This window comes from Cyanistes caeruleus, chromosome 9 (assembly GCF_971803275.1).
Source record: "Cyanistes caeruleus chromosome 9, bCyaCae1.hap1.1, whole genome shotgun sequence".
In the NCBI taxonomy this organism is placed as follows: domain Eukaryota; kingdom Metazoa; phylum Chordata; class Aves; order Passeriformes; family Paridae; genus Cyanistes; species Cyanistes caeruleus.
The window spans coordinates 10,143,967-10,161,243 of NC_141709.1; the positions used below are offsets into that span (position 1 = coordinate 10,143,967).

The window sequence follows — 17,277 nt, forward strand, 5'->3', positions numbered from 1 at the left end:
CACACTTGTGTTCCACACAGGCCAAAAGAATGTGGGGCCTGCATGAAAGGCTCGTGGAGCTCCTGGGGGAAAATGACAGCCATGTGCTTGGGATGAGCATCGCTCTCCTCAGCCGTTTGCTCCTGTACAGTGGTGGCCCGATAACCATCCCCCTCGGCCTGCAGCTGGCTGAGGCGCTCCTGCCGCTCTTTGACAATGTAAGGCTCTGTGTCTCCAGCCATGGCTGCTGCCTTGGCACTGTGCCCTGGGCATTTGCAGGCCTGTGCCCAGGTGGGCCTGAAGCAGCTGATGCTGAGGTCTTTATTTCTTCCTTTCGTACAGGACGATAGCCAGGTGCAGCTGTGCTCCATGTTCATCTTCCAAGAGATGATGGATTTAGTACCAAAGGAGGGGAAAAAGGCCCTGAAGTCCCACGTGCAGCAGAGCCTGCTCCCACTCTCCTTGCACTGCCATGATGAGAACCAGCGCGTGGTTGATGTGAGGACTCGGCAGCTGCCGTGGCTCCCTGGCAGGGCGCTCGGCTGCCTCCTGCTCTGCTGCCTCGCAGGCTGCAGCTCCCTCCTGGTCTTGGCCCAGGGACGTGGGTCCTGTGCCCTGGGCTGTGGTGCCATCTCTGGGTCTCTGCTGCTCTCCAGGCCTCCCGGGAAACGCTGCTCTGTTCCGCCCGATTCCTGAAGAGGAAGGATCTCCAGCAGATGCTGCGGGTGGATCAGACCTGGAGGTTCGGCGAGGGCTTGGTAAGGGCGGGCTGGAAGCCCCAGCCCAAGGTTGGAGAAGCTCAGTGTGTGCGGCTGGCAGCTGTGCCCTGCCCAGTGCCGCACCCAGGGCCGCCAGCCTGTGCCCCACACGCTGCTCCCTTCCCTGGGCCCCGCGGGCTCTACTCCAGCCCCCTGTGGCCCCGAGCCGTGTGCCCATGGAGCCCCGGCACCGCTGCTCTGTCGGGCAGGGCAGCACCGCGGCTCCCCGGGCAGCCCCCGGCCCTCTGCCCCCTCCAGAGCCCGGCGCCAGCGGCTGCTGCCCGGTGCCTCAGGGCTGGGCGGGCACGGGAGGCCGGGGCTGGCCGCAGGCAGCAGTGCCCGGCCGAGGGGCAGAGCCCGCACCAACCCTTCCCTCCCGCCGCTCTCTGCAGCTGGCACAGGACAGGAGCCGAGCGGCTGAGCACCTGCACCGGGCCCTGCTGTACCTGGACAGCCCGCAGGAGTCCCTGCGAGCGGCGGCCATCAGGTTCATTGGTGAGCCACGAACCGGGCTGGGCTCCCTCCCTGCCCCGCCGCAGCTCGGCCCCAGCCCCGGCTGCTGCCCCGGCCCTGGAGCCCCGGCTGCCCTCGGGGCTGCTGCTGCCGGCCTCTGGCAGCCGGGCCCTTGGGCTGAGTCAGGATGCGGCAAGGGCCGGGGCTGAGCCCTGCCGGGGCAGGAGGCCGTGTGGCCCCAGGGCTGGCAGCGCCGCTGGCAGGGAGCTGTGCTGCTGGGACCCTGACAGGCTCTGTGTTCCCAGGGATGGCCGGGCAGCACCTCCGGGGGAACAAACGAGAGCTCCAGAGCATCTGTCAGGGTGAGTGAGGGCAGCGGGCTGCCAGCCCCGGCTGCCAAGGGGAGCTGCAATCCCTGCCCCGGCTGCCCAGGGCTCTGCTCCCTGTGCGGACCAGGCCTGGTGTGGCCAGGGCACACACAGAGATTTCAGGGGCACGAGTGCCAATAGTGTCCAGTGGCTTTGGGCTGATCCCTTTGGTCCCTGCTCCCTCCTGGCCATGGCCAGAGCCACCTGGGTTGGCCCTTGCACGGGGCTCTCCTCGGGTACCTGCAGATCCAGATCTGACCATGGAGATCTGTTCCTCTCTCTTGCAGCCCTTGATGACAAGGCACAGGACATCAGCCCTGCCATCAGACTGCTGGCTCTGGAAACAGCCTTTGTCCTCCGCGCAGCTCAAGGCTCCATCTTGCAGAAGTGGCAAGATGGATTCCGCAGGGCACGCAAGAACCGCCCTTGTCTGTGGGCCCGTGGCTGGCGGTGCTGCTGGAGCTCTGAGGAGAGCTGAATTTAGAGGCTCTCTGTCTGCCGGGGCCATCTGAGCCGGGCAGGATTTTTCTTTAGGATATTTTTTTTATTCCTTCTTCTTCGTTCTTTTTAATATAGATATATAGAAATAGAAATATATAGAATATAGATATAGAATTATATATAGAAATATAGAATTATATTTAGAAATATAGAATGTGTTCTCATACCCAGTGTCTCAGGTGCTTTCTCTGGTGCCCAGTGCGCAGGGCATAGGGGGAGAGGGGAAAAGGGTGCTTGTGCTCAGCAAGCTGCCCAGGCGTGCAGTGGGGAAGGGAAAATGGCCAGAAGGCCCTCGGCCTTGGGTGGTTCTGCTGAAGCCTTAACGCTGCCCACAGAGGAGCTGGGCAGGGGCTGGAGCTGTGGGGATCGCTGTGATTGTGGTGCCTGGAGATGGGCACGAGGCTTCTCCCAGCCAGGAAGCGCCGTCTGTGTCCTGCAGCCTGTGGGTTGCTGGCGGGATTGCTGAGGGCTCTGAGGCTCTCTCAATCTGGCTCCTCTGGAGCTCCATCGGGGCTGCACCGCTGCCGGGCAGGTTGGCCGGGCTGGGGGAGAGCAGAGGGGCCAGGGTGGTGGAAGCCCTGAGGAAATTGGGTGTCAGAGGCCACGAGCAGCCCCCAGGCAGTCACCTTGTTCCTGTCACCCGCTGCTCTGGTGCTTCCCCTGAGAGACTGCCATGCCTGCAGCAGAAGCCCTCGAGGCTGGGCCTCAGCAGCCCCGAGGTGCCCAGGCTGGGCTGTCTCGGGACAAGGAGGGCAAGGAGGCCCTGGCAGGGCACAGCCACTGGGTGCTGCCAGGGCAGCAGGCAGAGGCAGGGCTGGCGGCCAGCCCGGGCCCCCGCGCCTGCCCAGGCCACGGTGCTGAGACCAAGGCTCCCCTGACACAGAGCTCTGTGTCTGCACAGCTTCTGCCTCCATGGGGAGGGTGGTGATGTCTCCTCGAGCAGCGCTGCTGAGTCGCTGCTGCTGAAGCGGCTCTGGACAGAGCAGAAACGGCACCAGAGCGTGCACAGGAACGGCCCTCAGGGCTGGGCTGGAGTGGCCAAGATGCCTCCTTCTCTTGCAGGAATAACAGAGATGGTGGACACAGTCCCTTCAGTATATATGTTCTACAGGCTGTAGTTAGGTTCTTTATTGCAATTGCTATAGAGGTCCTTTCATTGTACATACATTTTATAGATTGTTGCTATGAAGATTCTTATAACATAAATACATTCTGTAGTTCATTGTTGGTGGTGGTGCTGTTGTGTAAATAAATTGTCCTTGTTTGTCACAGGCTGTCTGTCTTTGCATTTGCTTTGGGCACAGGCAGCATTTGCACAGCTGTGGTTTCCCCTTGCCCTGGGTTCCTGAGGCTGGAGGTCCCTGGGGGTGCTGGCACAGCCACCCTGGGGCTGGGGTCCCCGTGCACAGGAGGGAACCACTGGTGGCGCTCCCGGCACTGGGCACCACTCGTGTTCCTGGGCTGCTGCAGAGCGGTGTCCCCAAGAGCAAAGCTGTCACCAGCAGAGAGGGGGCTCTGACAGGAGCAGCCCCTGCAGCAATGCAAAGCAGGCAGGAAACCTCCTGCCACCCTTCCTGCTGCAGCCACAGGTTTGAGCTGTTCCTAAAGATCCTGTTGGGCTGTCTGAGACACTTGGGCCAAGGCATTGCTTCCAAGCTGGGCCACTTTGGCCGGGCTGGGTGGAGCCCCAGGGCAGGGGGCAGCGTGTGCAACGGCCCTTGGTGACACGGTGCATCATGGTAACCGTGGAATGGAACGGGACAGGGTGTCCAAGGGCCCTTTGTGACATGGGGTGACATTAGTGTTGGTGGTGACACAGCCACACCACAGTGCCTGGTGCACGTGACAGGGCAGGACGGGACAGAGTGGTGCTGTGAGGAGCCCCCACACGGCGCACTCATTCCTTGCTGACCCAGAGCCTTTCTGAGGCGTTACTCCTGCAGGTCACCTCGAGGCCAGACCACAGCACTCGGTGACCTGCAGCCTTCCCGAGGCTTCACTTCTGGTGAGGTGAAGCACCACACTTCTCAGGTGTGCTCGAGCCCAGACCGTGGCATTTCCTCACCGCGGTCCTTGACGACGAGTCTCCTGTCCTTGTGGCACGAGCCCCTGAGACCCAAGTGCAGGACTGGCTGTCCTGCAGCCTTGCCAAGACTTCACTCCTGCAGGTGCCTTCCAGGCACAGCTGCAGGACTTGCCAACTCAGACCTTTTCTGAGCCACCTCTGCTGCGAGTAGCCATGAATCCAGGCAGTGATGTTGAGCAGAGACCTCCAAGTGTCCCCAAGCTGACCTGGGTGAAGGAGGAGAAAGAAGGCCCTGGGACTGCCCCAGCACAGCAGCCTGGAGAGCTGGAGCAATTTCAGCCACCTCAGGAGGGTGAGCGGCAGACCTGGGCCTGCAGCCAGCTTGGCCTCGTCCCATCCCATCCCATCCCATCCCATCCCATCCCATCCCATCCCATCCCATCCCATCCCATCCCATCCCATCCCATCCCATCCCCCGGGGACACACCCATGGACAGGACAGAAGTGGGGCTGGGTCAGACGCCCTGGAGCTGTACTCTGTGCCCTGGGGCCTCCCGGGGCTGTCCCTGCCTGGGGAGTGCAGGGCTGGGCTGTGTTCTCCGGCCTCTCCCGCAGCCCCTCAGCTCAAGCTGCGCTCACTCTTTGCCAGGAGCAGCCATGGAGCGCACTCGAGAGCAGGATCGCAGCCGTGGCCTCTTCCGCACAACAGCGCAGGTACCTGCAGCCATCCCCTCTCCTGCTCAGCCCAGCACCACACTTGGAGCACTCCATGCAATGTCCCTCATTTCTTGCCCTTCTGCTGCAGATGATTTGCAAATTCATGAAGAGAATTCGGGAGGAAGAGACCACTGCCATGGGCACTGTGGTCAGAGCATACTCTCCCATCTTCAAAACCAAGGCCAGTGCTGCCCTGCTGGACATGCTTGTGGAGGAGGGTCCTTCCAGTCCAAAGCAAGTAAGCAGTCTGTGGCCTGGCTTCGATCCTCCCAGGAATTGCTTGGCCACGCCAGCTGCTCACTGCGAGCCTTTGAGGCCGTGGCAGTGCGGTGGGAAGAGAAGCACTTCTCTGGGAAGCTGGGCACATTACTCCTGCTGGCAGCTTTCCAAGTTTCCCTGTGCCTTCTCCAGGTGCTCCCCATGGTGAGGTTCATCTACCAGTGGCTCAAGGCTAATGAGTTTCCTGAGTACAATCTGTACAGGCCCCTTCTGGATATGACAGAGGCACAGCCTGCTGACGTGGTGATGGCTCTCCTGCGTGTGGCCCCATGGTGTGACAGGTACAGGGCCCACGTGCCCAGAGGGCTCAGGGCATCCCCCTGCACAGCCCGGCTCAGGTGTCTGACAAACAGAGGATTCCAGGGCCCTGTGGCTCCTCCCTTTGTCAGCCCTGGCACAGCAGCCCCCGAGCCTGCTGCCCTCAGGGGCCAGTCCCCACAGGGCTGGGCTGCCACTGAGGGGCAGTGGGCAGAGGCAGGGCTGGCAGCCAGCTCAGCTCCCTGCTGCTGCCCAGGCCACGGGGATGTGTCCCAGACCCCCCTGACACAGAACTCTGACCCCACAGAGCTGCTACCACCATGTGGAAGAGCATCATGTGCTCGTGCAGGGCTGCAGAGCCAGCCATGCTGATACTTCTGGATGTGCTGGGCACCTGGCCAGAGCTCAGCATGTGCACCTCCGACGGGGACCACACGGCTGTCCTTGCCCTGGCTGTGAGTTTCTGCAACTGACCTTTGCTCACCCCAAGGTCACCTCTCCCTCAGGTCTCCATCCTCCCTCCTCCCATGGCATCTCCCTGCATCAGGCACTGGGCTCCAACCTGGCCTAGGAGCAGCTCCAGGGCCACCAGGCCGGCTGCTGTCCCTACATCTCCACTGGCCTCTCCCTGCCACGCTCGGGCCCTGCCACATGGACACCTGAGCACTGAGCACTGACTCAGGCTGCTCTGTCCTTCACAGGCAACTGTGGTGATATGGAAGATGCTCCAGCTGCCCTGTCTCCCACATGCAGTGACAGTGTATTTCCCCCGTCTCTTGGTGCATCTGCTCTTGCAAGTGCTGTTCAGCACATTGGATCTGCCAGAGAAGGTCGATACCTTCTGGAAGAGATGCCAGCAGCAACACGGCCTTGCCATCAGCCCCAACAGGTGCTCCATGCCAGTCCTCCTGTCCCTGCCATGTCCCCAGGGCAGAAGCCCGTGCTCCCAGCATCACCTGGGCTTTGCTGTGCACACAGGTTTGCAGTGCAGACCCTGAAGGCCCTGCTCTGCCGACTGCACTATGAGGATGTGGTGGCAGCAGTGGAAGACGAGTGTGGCTGGGACACGCTGCTGTGTGCTGGCACGCACCACTGTGCTGTGGGTGTGCTGGCCAGGTGAGCTGCCCCCAAACAGCGTTTGTGCCCCGAGCCTGGGGTGCCCCACACAGTCCCCGTGGTCATGGGCCAGAGGGCCTTGTCACCAAGGGATGGCCAAGGACACTGCACAAGCCTGGGAGAGGAGGGTGCCCAAGAGCAGCTGCTTCCCAAAGGGCCTGGGTCCCCTTGCAGGGTGGTGGAGAAGGGCCAAGCTCCTCCTGGGAGTCAGTCCATGGAGAGGTTTGTCCCGCTGGCTCAGGGTCTTGGTTCCTTTTTCCTCCCATCAGAGCAATGCGTCACGTGTCCCTACCCTTGTGTTCTGCGATTGCATTCTACCTGCTCGGGCTGCTCAGCAAAGACACGGCACACGGGGATTTGGCCGCCATGGCGTTCCTTGTGGAGGTGAGCCTGAAGGGCAGCGCTGTCTCGCTGAGCTGTCTCCCAGCTCTCTGCCCTCTCGGTGCCGCAGCCGCCCGGGACGGTGCCCACGCCCTGTGCTGCTGCCTGGGCCCAGCCCTGTGCGCTGCTGCCCCATCACCGGCCTGTGCCCTTCAGATGTTGGAGTGCCTGGACTCGAGTGAATACCGTGACAGCGTCCTGGAGATCGCATCAAACAAACTGCAGAGCGAGTGCAGGGAGAGGCGTCGCTTGGCACTCAGAGGCCTTGTGGTGCTCGGCAAGAATTCCTCCATGGTGAGAAGGGGGCAGCGGCTGCCGGCGTGGGGCTGGGGAAGGCAGTGGCTTGCGCTTGGCTGGCCTTTGGGCACTGAGGCAGCTGCTGCCAGTTCTCCTGCCTCCTGCCTCTTGCCTCCTGCCCCAGGCCTTTGGCACAGGCCTTTGGCCTCTGGGCCCTGTGGCAGCAGGGTGGCATTTCACACACTTGTGTTCCACACAGGCCAAAAGAATGTGGGGCCTGCATGAAAGGCTCGTGGAGCTCCTGGGGGAAAATGACAGCCATGTGCTTGGGATGAGCATCGCTCTCCTCAGCCGTTTGCTCCTGTACAGTGGTGGCCCGATAACCATCCCCCTCGGCCTGCAGCTGGCTGAGGCGCTCCTGCCGCTCTTTGACAATGTAAGGCTCTGTGTCTCCAGCCATGGCTGCTGCCTTGGCACTGTGCCCTGGGCATTTGCAGGCCTGTGCCCAGGTGGGCCTGAAGCAGCTGATGCTGAGGTCTTTATTTCTTCCTTTCGTACAGGACGATAGCCAGGTGCAGCTGTGCTCCATGTTCATCTTCCAAGAGATGATGGATTTAGTACCAAAGGAGGGGAAAAAGGCCCTGAAGTCCCACGTGCAGCAGAGCCTGCTCCCACTCTCCTTGCACTGCCATGATGAGAACCAGCGCGTGGTTGATGTGAGGACTCGGCAGCTGCCGTGGCTCCCTGGCAGGGCGCTCGGCTGCCTCCTGCTCTGCTGCCTCGCAGGCTGCAGCTCCCTCCTGGTCTTGGCCCAGGGACGTGGGTCCTGTGCCCTGGGCTGTGGTGCCATCTCTGGGTCTCTGCTGCTCTCCAGGCCTCCCGGGAAACGCTGCTCTGTTCCGCCCGATTCCTGAAGAGGAAGGATCTCCAGCAGATGCTGCGGGTGGATCAGACCTGGAGGTTCGGCGAGGGCTTGGTAAGGGCGGGCTGGAAGCCCCAGCCCAAGGTTGGAGAAGCTCAGTGTGTGCGGCTGGCAGCTGTGCCCTGCCCAGTGCCGCACCCAGGGCCGCCAGCCTGTGCCCCACACGCTGCTCCCTTCCCTGGGCCCCGCGGGCTCTACTCCAGCCCCCTGTGGCCCCGAGCCGTGTGCCCATGGAGCCCCGGCACCGCTGGTCTGTCGGGCAGGGCAGCACCGCGGCTCCCCGGGCAGCCCCCGGCCCTCTGCCCCCTCCAGAGCCCGGCGCCAGCGGCTGCTGCCCGGTGCCTCAGGGCTGGGCGGGCACGGGAGGCCGGGGCTGGCCGCAGGCAGCAGTGCCCGGCCGAGGGGCAGAGCCCGCACCAACCCTTCCCTCCCGCCGCTCTCTGCAGCTGGCACAGGACAGGAGCCGAGCGGCTGAGCACCTGCACCGGGCCCTGCTGTACCTGGACAGCCCGCAGGAGTCCCTGCGAGCGGCGGCCATCAGGTTCATTGGTGAGCCACGAACCGGGCTGGGCTCCCTCCCTGCCCCGCCGCAGCTCGGCCCCAGCCCCGGCTGCTGCCCCGGCCCTGGAGCCCCGGCTGCCCTCGGGGCTGCTGCTGCCGGCCTCTGGCAGCCGGGCCCTTGGGCTGAGTCAGGATGCGGCAAGGGCCGGGGCTGAGCCCTGCCGGGGCAGGAGGCCGTGTGGCCCCAGGGCTGGCAGCGCCGCTGGCAGGGAGCTGTGCTGCTGGGACCCTGACAGGCTCTGTGTTCCCAGGGATGGCCGGGCAGCACCTCCGGGGGAACAAACGAGAGCTCCAGAGCATCTGTCAGGGTGAGTGAGGGCAGCGGGCTGCCAGCCCCGGCTGCCAAGGGGAGCTGCAATCCCTGCCCCGGCTGCCCAGGGCTCTGCTCCCTGTGCGGACCAGGCCTGGTGTGGCCAGGGCACACACAGAGATTTCAGGGGCACGAGTGCCAATAGTGTCCAGTGGCTTTGGGCTGATCCCTTTGGTCCCTGCTCCCTCCTGGCCATGGCCAGAGCCACCTGGGTTGGCCCTTGCACGGGGCTCTCCTCGGGTACCTGCAGATCCAGATCTGACCATGGAGATCTGTTCCTCTCTCTTGCAGCCCTTGATGACAAGGCACAGGACATCAGCCCTGCCATCAGACTGCTGGCTCTGGAAACAGCCTTTGTCCTCCGCGCAGCTCAAGGCTCCATCTTGCAGAAGTGGCAAGATGGATTCCGCAGGGCACGCAAGAACCGCCCTTGTCTGTGGGCCCGTGGCTGGCGGTGCTGCTGGAGCTCTGAGGAGAGCTGAATTTAGAGGCTCTCTGTCTGCCGGGGCCATCTGAGCCGGGCAGGACTTTTCTTTAGGATATTTTTTTTATTCCTTCTTCTTCGTTCTTTTTAATATAGATATATAGAAATAGAAATATATAGAATATAGATATAGAATTATATATAGAAATATAGAATTATATTTAGAAATATAGAATGTGTTCTCATACCCAGTGTCTCAGGTGCTTTCTCTGGTGCCCAGTGCGCAGGGCATAGGGGGAGAGGGGAAAAGGGTGCTTGTGCTCAGCAAGCTGCCCAGGCGTGCAGTGGGGAAGGGAAAATGGCCAGAAGGCCCTCGGCCTTGGGTGGTTCTGCTGAAGCCTTAACGCTGCCCACAGAGGAGCTGGGCAGGGGCTGGAGCTGTGGGGATCGCTGTGATTGTGGTGCCTGGAGATGGGCACGAGGCTTCTCCCAGCCAGGAAGCGCCGTCTGTGTCCTGCAGCCTGTGGGTTGCTGGCGGGATTGCTGAGGGCTCTGAGGCTCTCTCAATCTGGCTCCTCTGGAGCTCCATCGGGGCTGCACCGCTGCCGGGCAGGTTGGCCGGGCTGGGGGAGAGCAGAGGGGCCAGGGTGGTGGAAGCCCTGAGGAAATTGGGTGTCAGAGGCCACGAGCAGCCCCCAGGCAGTCACCTTGTTCCTGTCACCCGCTGCTCTGGTGCTTCCCCTGAGAGACTGCCATGCCTGCAGCAGAAGCCCTCGAGGCTGGGCCTCAGCAGCCCCGAGGTGCCCAGGCTGGGCTGTCTCGGGACAAGGAGGGCAAGGAGGCCCTGGCAGGGCACAGCCAGTGGGTGCTGCCAGGGCAGCAGGCAGAGGCAGGGCTGGCGGCCAGCCCGGGCCCCCGCGCCTGCCCAGGCCACGGTGCTGAGACCAAGGCTCCCCTGACACAGAGCTCTGTGTCTGCACAGCTTCTGCCTCCATGGGGAGGGTGGTGATGTCTCCTCGAGCAGCGCTGCTGAGTCGCTGCTGCTGAAGCGGCTCTGGACAGAGCAGAAACGGCACCAGAGCGTGCACAGGAACGGCCCTCAGGGCTGGGCTGGAGTGGCCAAGATGCCTCCTTCTCTTGCAGGAATAACAGAGATGGTGGACACAGTCCCTTCAGTATATATGTTCTATAGGCTGTAGTTAGGTTCTTTATTGCAATTGCTATAGAGGTCCTTTCATTGTACATACATTTTATAGATTGTTGCTATGAAGATTCTTATAACATAAATACATTCTGTAGTTCATTGTTGGTGGTGGTGCTGTTGTGTAAATAAATTGTCCTTGTTTGTCACAGGCTGTCTGTCTTTGCATTTGCTTTGGGCACAGGCAGCATTTGCACAGCTGTGGTTTCCCCTTGCCCTGGGTTCCTGAGGCTGGAGGTCCCTGGGGGTGCTGGCACAGCCACCCTGGGGCTGGGGTCCCCGTGCACAGGAGGGAACCACTGGTGGCGCTCCCGGCACTGGGCACCACTCGTGTTCCTGGGCTGCTGCAGAGCGGTGTCCCCAAGAGCAAAGCTGTCACCAGCAGAGAGGGGGCTCTGACAGGAGCAGCCCCTGCAGCAATGCAAAGCAGGCAGGAAACCTCCTGCCACCCTTCCTGCTGCAGCCACAGGTTTGAGCTGTTCCTAAAGATCCTGTTGGGCTGTCTGAGACACTTGGGCCAAGGCATTGCTTCCAAGCTGGGCCACTTTGGCCGGGCTGGGTGGAGCCCCAGGGCAGGGGGCAGCGTGTGCAACGGCCCTTGGTGACACGGTGCATCATGGTAACCGTGGAATGGAACGGGACAGGGTGTCCAAGGGCCCTTTGTGACATGGGGTGACATTAGTGTTGGTGGTGACACAGCCACACCACAGTGCCTGGTGCACGTGACAGGGCAGGACGGGACAGAGTGGTGCTGTGAGGAGCCCCCACACGGCGCACTCATTCCTTGCTGACCCAGAGCCTTTCTGAGGCGTTACTCCTGCAGGTCACCTCGAGGCCAGACCACAGCACTCGGTGACCTGCAGCCTTCCCGAGGCTTCACTTCTGGTGAGGTGAAGCACCACACTTCTCAGGTGTGCTCGAGCCCAGACCGTGGCATTTCCTCACCGCGGTCCTTGACGACGAGTCTCCTGTCCTTGTGGCACGAGCCCCTGAGACCCAAGTGCAGGACTGGCTGTCCTGCAGCCTTGCCAAGACTTCACTCCTGCAGGTGCCTTCCAGGCACAGCTGCAGGACTTGCCAACTCAGACCTTTTCTGAGCCACCTCTGCTGCGAGTAGCCATGAATCCAGGCAGTGATGTTGAGCAGAGACCTCCAAGTGTCCCCAAGCTGACCTGGGTGAAGGAGGAGAAAGAAGGCCCTGGGACTGCCCCAGCACAGCAGCCTGGAGAGCTGGAGCAATTTCAGCCACCTCAGGAGGGTGAGCGGCAGACCTGGGCCTGCAGCCAGCTTGGCCTCGTCCCATCCCATCCCATCCCATCCCATCCCATCCCATCCCATCCCATCCCATCCCATCCCATCCCATCCCATCCCATCCCATCCCATCCCATCCCATCCCCCGGGGACACACCCATGGACAGGACAGAAGTGGGGCTGGGTCAGACGCCCTGGAGCTGTACTCTGTGCCCTGGGGCCTCCCGGGGCTGTCCCTGCCTGGGGAGTGCAGGGCTGGGCTGTGTTCTCCGGCCTCTCCCGCAGCCCCTCAGCTCAAGCTGCGCTCGCTCTTTGCCAGGAGCAGCCATGGAGCGCACTCGAGAGCAGGATCGCAGCCGTGGCCTCTTCCGCACAACAGCGCAGGTACCTGCAGCCATCCCCTCTCCTGCTCAGCCCAGCACCACGCTTGGAGCACTCCATGCAATGTCCCTCATTTCTTGCCCTTCTGCTGCAGATGATTTGCAAATTCATGAAGAGAATTCGGGAGGAAGAGACCACTGCCATGGGCACTGTGGTCAGAGCATACTCTCCCATCTTCAAAACCAAGGCCAGTGCTGCCCTGCTGGACATGCTTGTGGAGGAGGGTCCTTCCAGTCCAAAGCAAGTAAGCAGTCTGTGGCCTGGCTTCGATCCTCCCAGGAATTGCTTGGCCACGCCAGCTGCTCACTGCGAGCCTTTGAGGCCGTGGCAGTGCGGTGGGAAGAGAAGCACTTCTCTGGGAAGCTGGGCACATTACTCCTGCTGGCAGCTTTCCAAGTTTCCCTGTGCCTTCTCCAGGTGCTCCCCATGGTGAGGTTCATCTACCAGTGGCTCAAGGCTAATGAGTTTCCTGAGTACAATCTGTACAGGCCCCTTCTGGATATGACAGAGGCACAGCCTGCTGACGTGGTGATGGCTCTCCTGCGTGTGGCCCCATGGTGTGACAGGTACAGGGCCCACGTGCCCAGAGGGCTCAGGGCATCCCCCTGCACAGCCCGGCTCAGGTGTCTGACAAACAGAGGATTCCAGGGCCCTGTGGCTCCTCCCTTTGTCAGCCCTGGCACAGCAGCCCCCGAGCCTGCTGCCCTCAGGGGCCAGTCCCCACAGGGCTGGGCTGCCACTGAGGGGCAGTGGGCAGAGGCAGGGCTGGCAGCCAGCTCAGCTCCCTGCTGCTGCCCAGGCCACGGGGATGTGTCCCAGACCCCCCTGACACAGAACTCTGACCCCACAGAGCTGCTACCACCATGTGGAAGAGCATCATGTGCTCGTGCAGGGCTGCAGAGCCAGCCATGCTGATACTTCTGGATGTGCTGGGCACCTGGCCAGAGCTCAGCATGTGCACCTCCGACGGGGACCACACGGCTGTCCTTGCCCTGGCTGTGAGTTTCTGCAACTGACCTTTGCTCACCCCAAGGTCACCTCTCCCTCAGGTCTCCATCCTCCCTCCTCCCATGGCATCTCCCTGCATCAGGCACTGGGCTCCAACCTGGCCTAGGAGCAGCTCCAGGGCCACCAGGCCGGCTGCTGTCCCTACATCTCCACTGGCCTCTCCCTGCCACGCTCGGGCCCTGCCACATGGACACCTGAGCACTGAGCACTGACTCAGGCTGCTCTGTCCTTCACAGGCAACTGTGGTGATATGGAAGATGCTCCAGCTGCCCTGTCTCCCACATGCAGTGACAGTGTATTTCCCCCGTCTCTTGGTGCATCTGCTCTTGCAAGTGCTGTTCAGCACATTGGATCTGCCAGAGAAGGTCGATACCTTCTGGAAGAGATGCCAGCAGCAACACGGCCTTGCCATCAGCCCCAACAGGTGCTCCATGCCAGTCCTCCTGTCCCTGCCATGTCCCCAGGGCAGAAGCCCGTGCTCCCAGCATCACCTGGGCTTTGCTGTGCACACAGGTTTGCAGTGCAGACCCTGAAGGCCCTGCTCTGCCGACTGCACTATGAGGATGTGGTGGCAGCAGTGGAAGACGAGTGTGGCTGGGACACGCTGCTGTGTGCTGGCACGCACCACTGTGCTGTGGGTGTGCTGGCCAGGTGAGCTGCCCCCAAACAGCGTTTGTGCCCCGAGCCTGGGGTGCCCCACACAGTCCCCGTGGTCATGGGCCAGAGGGCCTTGTCACCAAGGGATGGCCAAGGACACTGCACAAGCCTGGGAGAGGAGGGTGCCCAAGAGCAGCTGCTTCCCAAAGGGCCTGGGTCCCCTTGCAGGGTGGTGGAGAAGGGCCAAGCTCCTCCTGGGAGTCAGTCCATGGAGAGGTTTGTCCCGCTGGCTCAGGGTCTTGGTTCCTTTTTCCTCCCATCAGAGCAATGCGTCACGTGTCCCTACCCTTGTGTTCTGCGATTGCATTCTACCTGCTCGGGCTGCTCAGCAAAGACACGGCACACGGGGATTTGGCCGCCATGGCGTTCCTTGTGGAGGTGAGCCTGAAGGGCAGCGCTGTCTCGCTGAGCTGTCTCCCAGCTCTCTGCCCTCTCGGTGCCGCAGCCGCCCGGGACGGTGCCCACGCCCTGTGCTGCTGCCTGGGCCCAGCCCTGTGCGCTGCTGCCCCATCACCGGCCTGTGCCCTTCAGATGTTGGAGTGCCTGGACTCGAGTGAATACCGTGACAGCGTCCTGGAGATCGCATCAAACAAACTGCAGAGCGAGTGCAGGGAGAGGCGTCGCTTGGCACTCAGAGGCCTTGTGGTGCTCGGCAAGAATTCCTCCATGGTGAGAAGGGGGCAGCGGCTGCCGGCGTGGGGCTGGGGAAGGCAGTGGCTTGCGCTTGGCTGGCCTTTGGGCACTGAGGCAGCTGCTGCCAGTTCTCCTGCCTCCTGCCTCTTGCCTCCTGCCCCAGGCCTTTGGCACAGGCCTTTGGCCTCTGGGCCCTGTGGCAGCAGGGTGGCATTTCACACACTTGTGTTCCACACAGGCCAAAAGAATGTGGGGCCTGCATGAAAGGCTCGTGGAGCTCCTGGGGGAAAATGACAGCCATGTGCTTGGGATGAGCATCGCTCTCCTCAGCCGTTTGCTCCTGTACAGTGGTGGCCCGATAACCATCCCCCTCGGCCTGCAGCTGGCTGAGGCGCTCCTGCCGCTCTTTGACAATGTAAGGCTCTGTGTCTCCAGCCATGGCTGCTGCCTTGGCACTGTGCCCTGGGCATTTGCAGGCCTGTGCCCAGGTGGGCCTGAAGCAGCTGATGCTGAGGTCTTTATTTCTTCCTTTCGTACAGGACGATAGCCAGGTGCAGCTGTGCTCCATGTTCATCTTCCAAGAGATAATGGATTTAGTACCAAAGGAGGGGAAAAAGGCCCTGAAGTCCCACGTGCAGCAGAGCCTGCTCCCACTCTCCTTGCACTGCCATGATGAGAACCAGCGCGTGGTTGATGTGAGGACTCGGCAGCTGCCGTGGCTCCCTGGCAGGGCGCTCGGCTGCCTCCTGCTCTGCTGCCTCGCAGGCTGCAGCTCCCTCCTGGTCTTGGCCCAGGGACGTGGGTCCTGTGCCCTGGGCTGTGGTGCCATCTCTGGGTCTCTGCTGCTCTCCAGGCCTCCCGGGAAACGCTGCTCTGTTCCGCCCGATTCCTGAAGAGGAAGGATCTCCAGCAGATGCTGCGGGTGGATCAGACCTGGAGGTTCGGCGAGGGCTTGGTAAGGGCGGGCTGGAAGCCCCAGCCCAAGGTTGGAGAAGCTCAGTGTGTGCGGCTGGCAGCTGTGCCCTGCCCAGTGCCGCACCCAGGGCCGCCAGCCTGTGCCCCACACGCTGCTCCCTTCCCTGGGCCCCGCGGGCTCTACTCCAGCCCCCTGTGGCCCCGAGCCGTGTGCCCATGGAGCCCCGGCACCGCTGCTCTGTCGGGCAGGGCAGCACCGCGGCTCCCCGGGCAGCCCCCGGCCCTCTGCCCCCTCCAGAGCCCGGCGCCAGCGGCTGCTGCCCGGTGCCTCAGGGCTGGGCGGGCACGGGAGGCCGGGGCTGGCCGCAGGCAGCAGTGCCCGGCCGAGGGGCAGAGCCCGCACCAACCCTTCCCTCCCGCCGCTCTCTGCAGCTGGCACAGGACAGGAGCCGAGCGGCTGAGCACCTGCACCGGGCCCTGCTGTACCTGGACAGCCCGCAGGAGTCCCTGCGAGCGGCGGCCATCAGGTTCATTGGTGAGCCACGAACCGGGCTGGGCTCCCTCCCTGCCCCGCCGCAGCTCGGCCCCAGCCCCGGCTGCTGCCCCGGCCCTGGAGCCCCGGCTGCCCTCGGGGCTGCTGCTGCCGGCCTCTGGCAGCCGGGCCCTTGGGCTGAGTCAGGATGCGGCAAGGGCCGGGGCTGAGCCCTGCCGGGGCAGGAGGCCGTGTGGCCCCAGGGCTGGCAGCGCCGCTGGCAGGGAGCTGTGCTGCTGGGACCCTGACAGGCTCTGTGTTCCCAGGGATGGCCGGGCAGCACCTCCGGGGGAACAAACGAGAGCTCCAGAGCATCTGTCAGGGTGAGTGAGGGCAGCGGGCTGCCAGCCCCGGCTGCCAAGGGGAGCTGCAATCCCTGCCCCGGCTGCCCAGGGCTCTGCTCCCTGTGCGGACCAGGCCTGGTGTGGCCAGGGCACACACAGAGATTTCAGGGGCACGAGTGCCAATAGTGTCCAGTGGCTTTGGGCTGATCCCTTTGGTCCCTGCTCCCTCCTGGCCATGGCCAGAGCCACCTGGGTTGGCCCTTGCACGGGGCTCTCCTCGGGTACCTGCAGATCCAGATCTGACCATGGAGATCTGTTCCTCTCTCTTGCAGCCCTTGATGACAAGGCACAGGACATCAGCCCTGCCATCAGACTGCTGGCTCTGGAAACAGCCTTTGTCCTCCGCGCAGCTCAAGGCTCCATCTTGCAGAAGTGGCAAGATGGATTCCGCAGGGCACGCAAGAACCGCCCTTGTCTGTGGGCCCGTGGCTGGCGGTGCTGCTGGAGCTCTGAGGAGAGCTGAATTTAGAGGCTCTCTGTCTGCCGGGGCCATCTGAGCCGGGCAGGATTTTTCTTTAGGATATTTTTTTTATTCCTTCTTCTTCGTTCTTTTTAATATAGATATATAGAAATAGAAATATATAGAATATAGATATAGAATTATATATAGAAATATAGAATTATATTTAGAAATATAGAATGTGTTCTCATACCCAGTGTCTCAGGTGCTTTCTCTGGTGCCCAGTGCGCAGGGCATAGGGGGAGAGGGGAAAAGGGTGCTTGTGCTCAGCAAGCTGCCCAGGCGTGCAGTGGGGAAGGGAAAATGGCCAGAAGGCCCTCGGCCTTGGGTGGTTCTGCTGAAGCCTTAACGCTGCCCACAGAGGAGCTGGGCAGGGGCTGGAGCTGTGGGGATCGCTGTGATTGTGGTGCCTGGAGATGGGCACGAGGCTTCTCCCAGCCAGGAAGCGCCGTCTGTGTCCTGCAGCCTGTGGGTTGCTGGCGGGATTGCTGAGGGCTCTGAGGCTCTCTCAATCTGGCTCCTCTGGAGCTCCATCGGGGCTGCACCGCTGCCGGGCAGGTTGGCCGGGCTGGGGGAGAGCAGAGGGGCCAGGGTGGTGGAAGCCC

General features: G+C 62.4%; 2 protein-coding genes and 1 pseudogene across 3 annotated transcripts in view; all 3 read left to right on the forward strand.

Moving 5' to 3' along the window:
• The window catches only part of LOC147651556 (coiled-coil domain-containing protein 180-like), a 241,593-nt pseudogene that overhangs the window by 114,924 nt on the left and 109,392 nt on the right, over positions 1 to 17,277 (forward strand). The gene's annotated exons all lie outside the window — the stretch shown is intronic.
• Positions 3,883 to 6,750, forward strand: LOC147651563 (uncharacterized). Its single transcript, XM_086901532.1, has 4 exons — positions 3,883 to 4,437; positions 4,735 to 4,799; positions 4,891 to 5,040; positions 5,214 to 6,750. Exons 1-4 carry the CDS (start codon positions 4,299 to 4,301, stop codon positions 5,709 to 5,711), a joined length of 852 nt encoding a protein of 283 aa, XP_086757658.1. The 5' UTR covers positions 3,883 to 4,298; the 3' UTR covers positions 5,712 to 6,750.
• Positions 11,195 to 14,077, forward strand: LOC147651564 (uncharacterized). The gene is made up of 4 exons (XM_086901533.1): positions 11,195 to 11,749; positions 12,062 to 12,126; positions 12,218 to 12,367; positions 12,541 to 14,077. Exons 1-4 carry the CDS (start codon positions 11,611 to 11,613, stop codon positions 13,036 to 13,038), a joined length of 852 nt encoding a protein of 283 aa, XP_086757659.1. The 5' UTR covers positions 11,195 to 11,610; the 3' UTR covers positions 13,039 to 14,077.

Coding starts and splice junctions, on each gene's coding strand:
- LOC147651564 (XM_086901533.1), top strand. CDS start 11,611: ATGAATCCAGGCAGTGATGTTGAGCAGAGACCTCCAAGTGTCCCCAAG. Junction 11,750..12,061: donor ATTTCAGCCACCTCAGGAGG/GTGAGCGGCAGA, acceptor GCTCTTTGCCAG/GAGCAGCCATGGAGCGCACT. Junction 12,368..12,540: donor GTCCTTCCAGTCCAAAGCAA/GTAAGCAGTCTG, acceptor TGCCTTCTCCAG/GTGCTCCCCATGGTGAGGTT.
- LOC147651563 (XM_086901532.1), top strand. CDS start 4,299: ATGAATCCAGGCAGTGATGTTGAGCAGAGACCTCCAAGTGTCCCCAAG. Junction 4,438..4,734: donor ATTTCAGCCACCTCAGGAGG/GTGAGCGGCAGA, acceptor ACTCTTTGCCAG/GAGCAGCCATGGAGCGCACT. Junction 5,041..5,213: donor GTCCTTCCAGTCCAAAGCAA/GTAAGCAGTCTG, acceptor TGCCTTCTCCAG/GTGCTCCCCATGGTGAGGTT.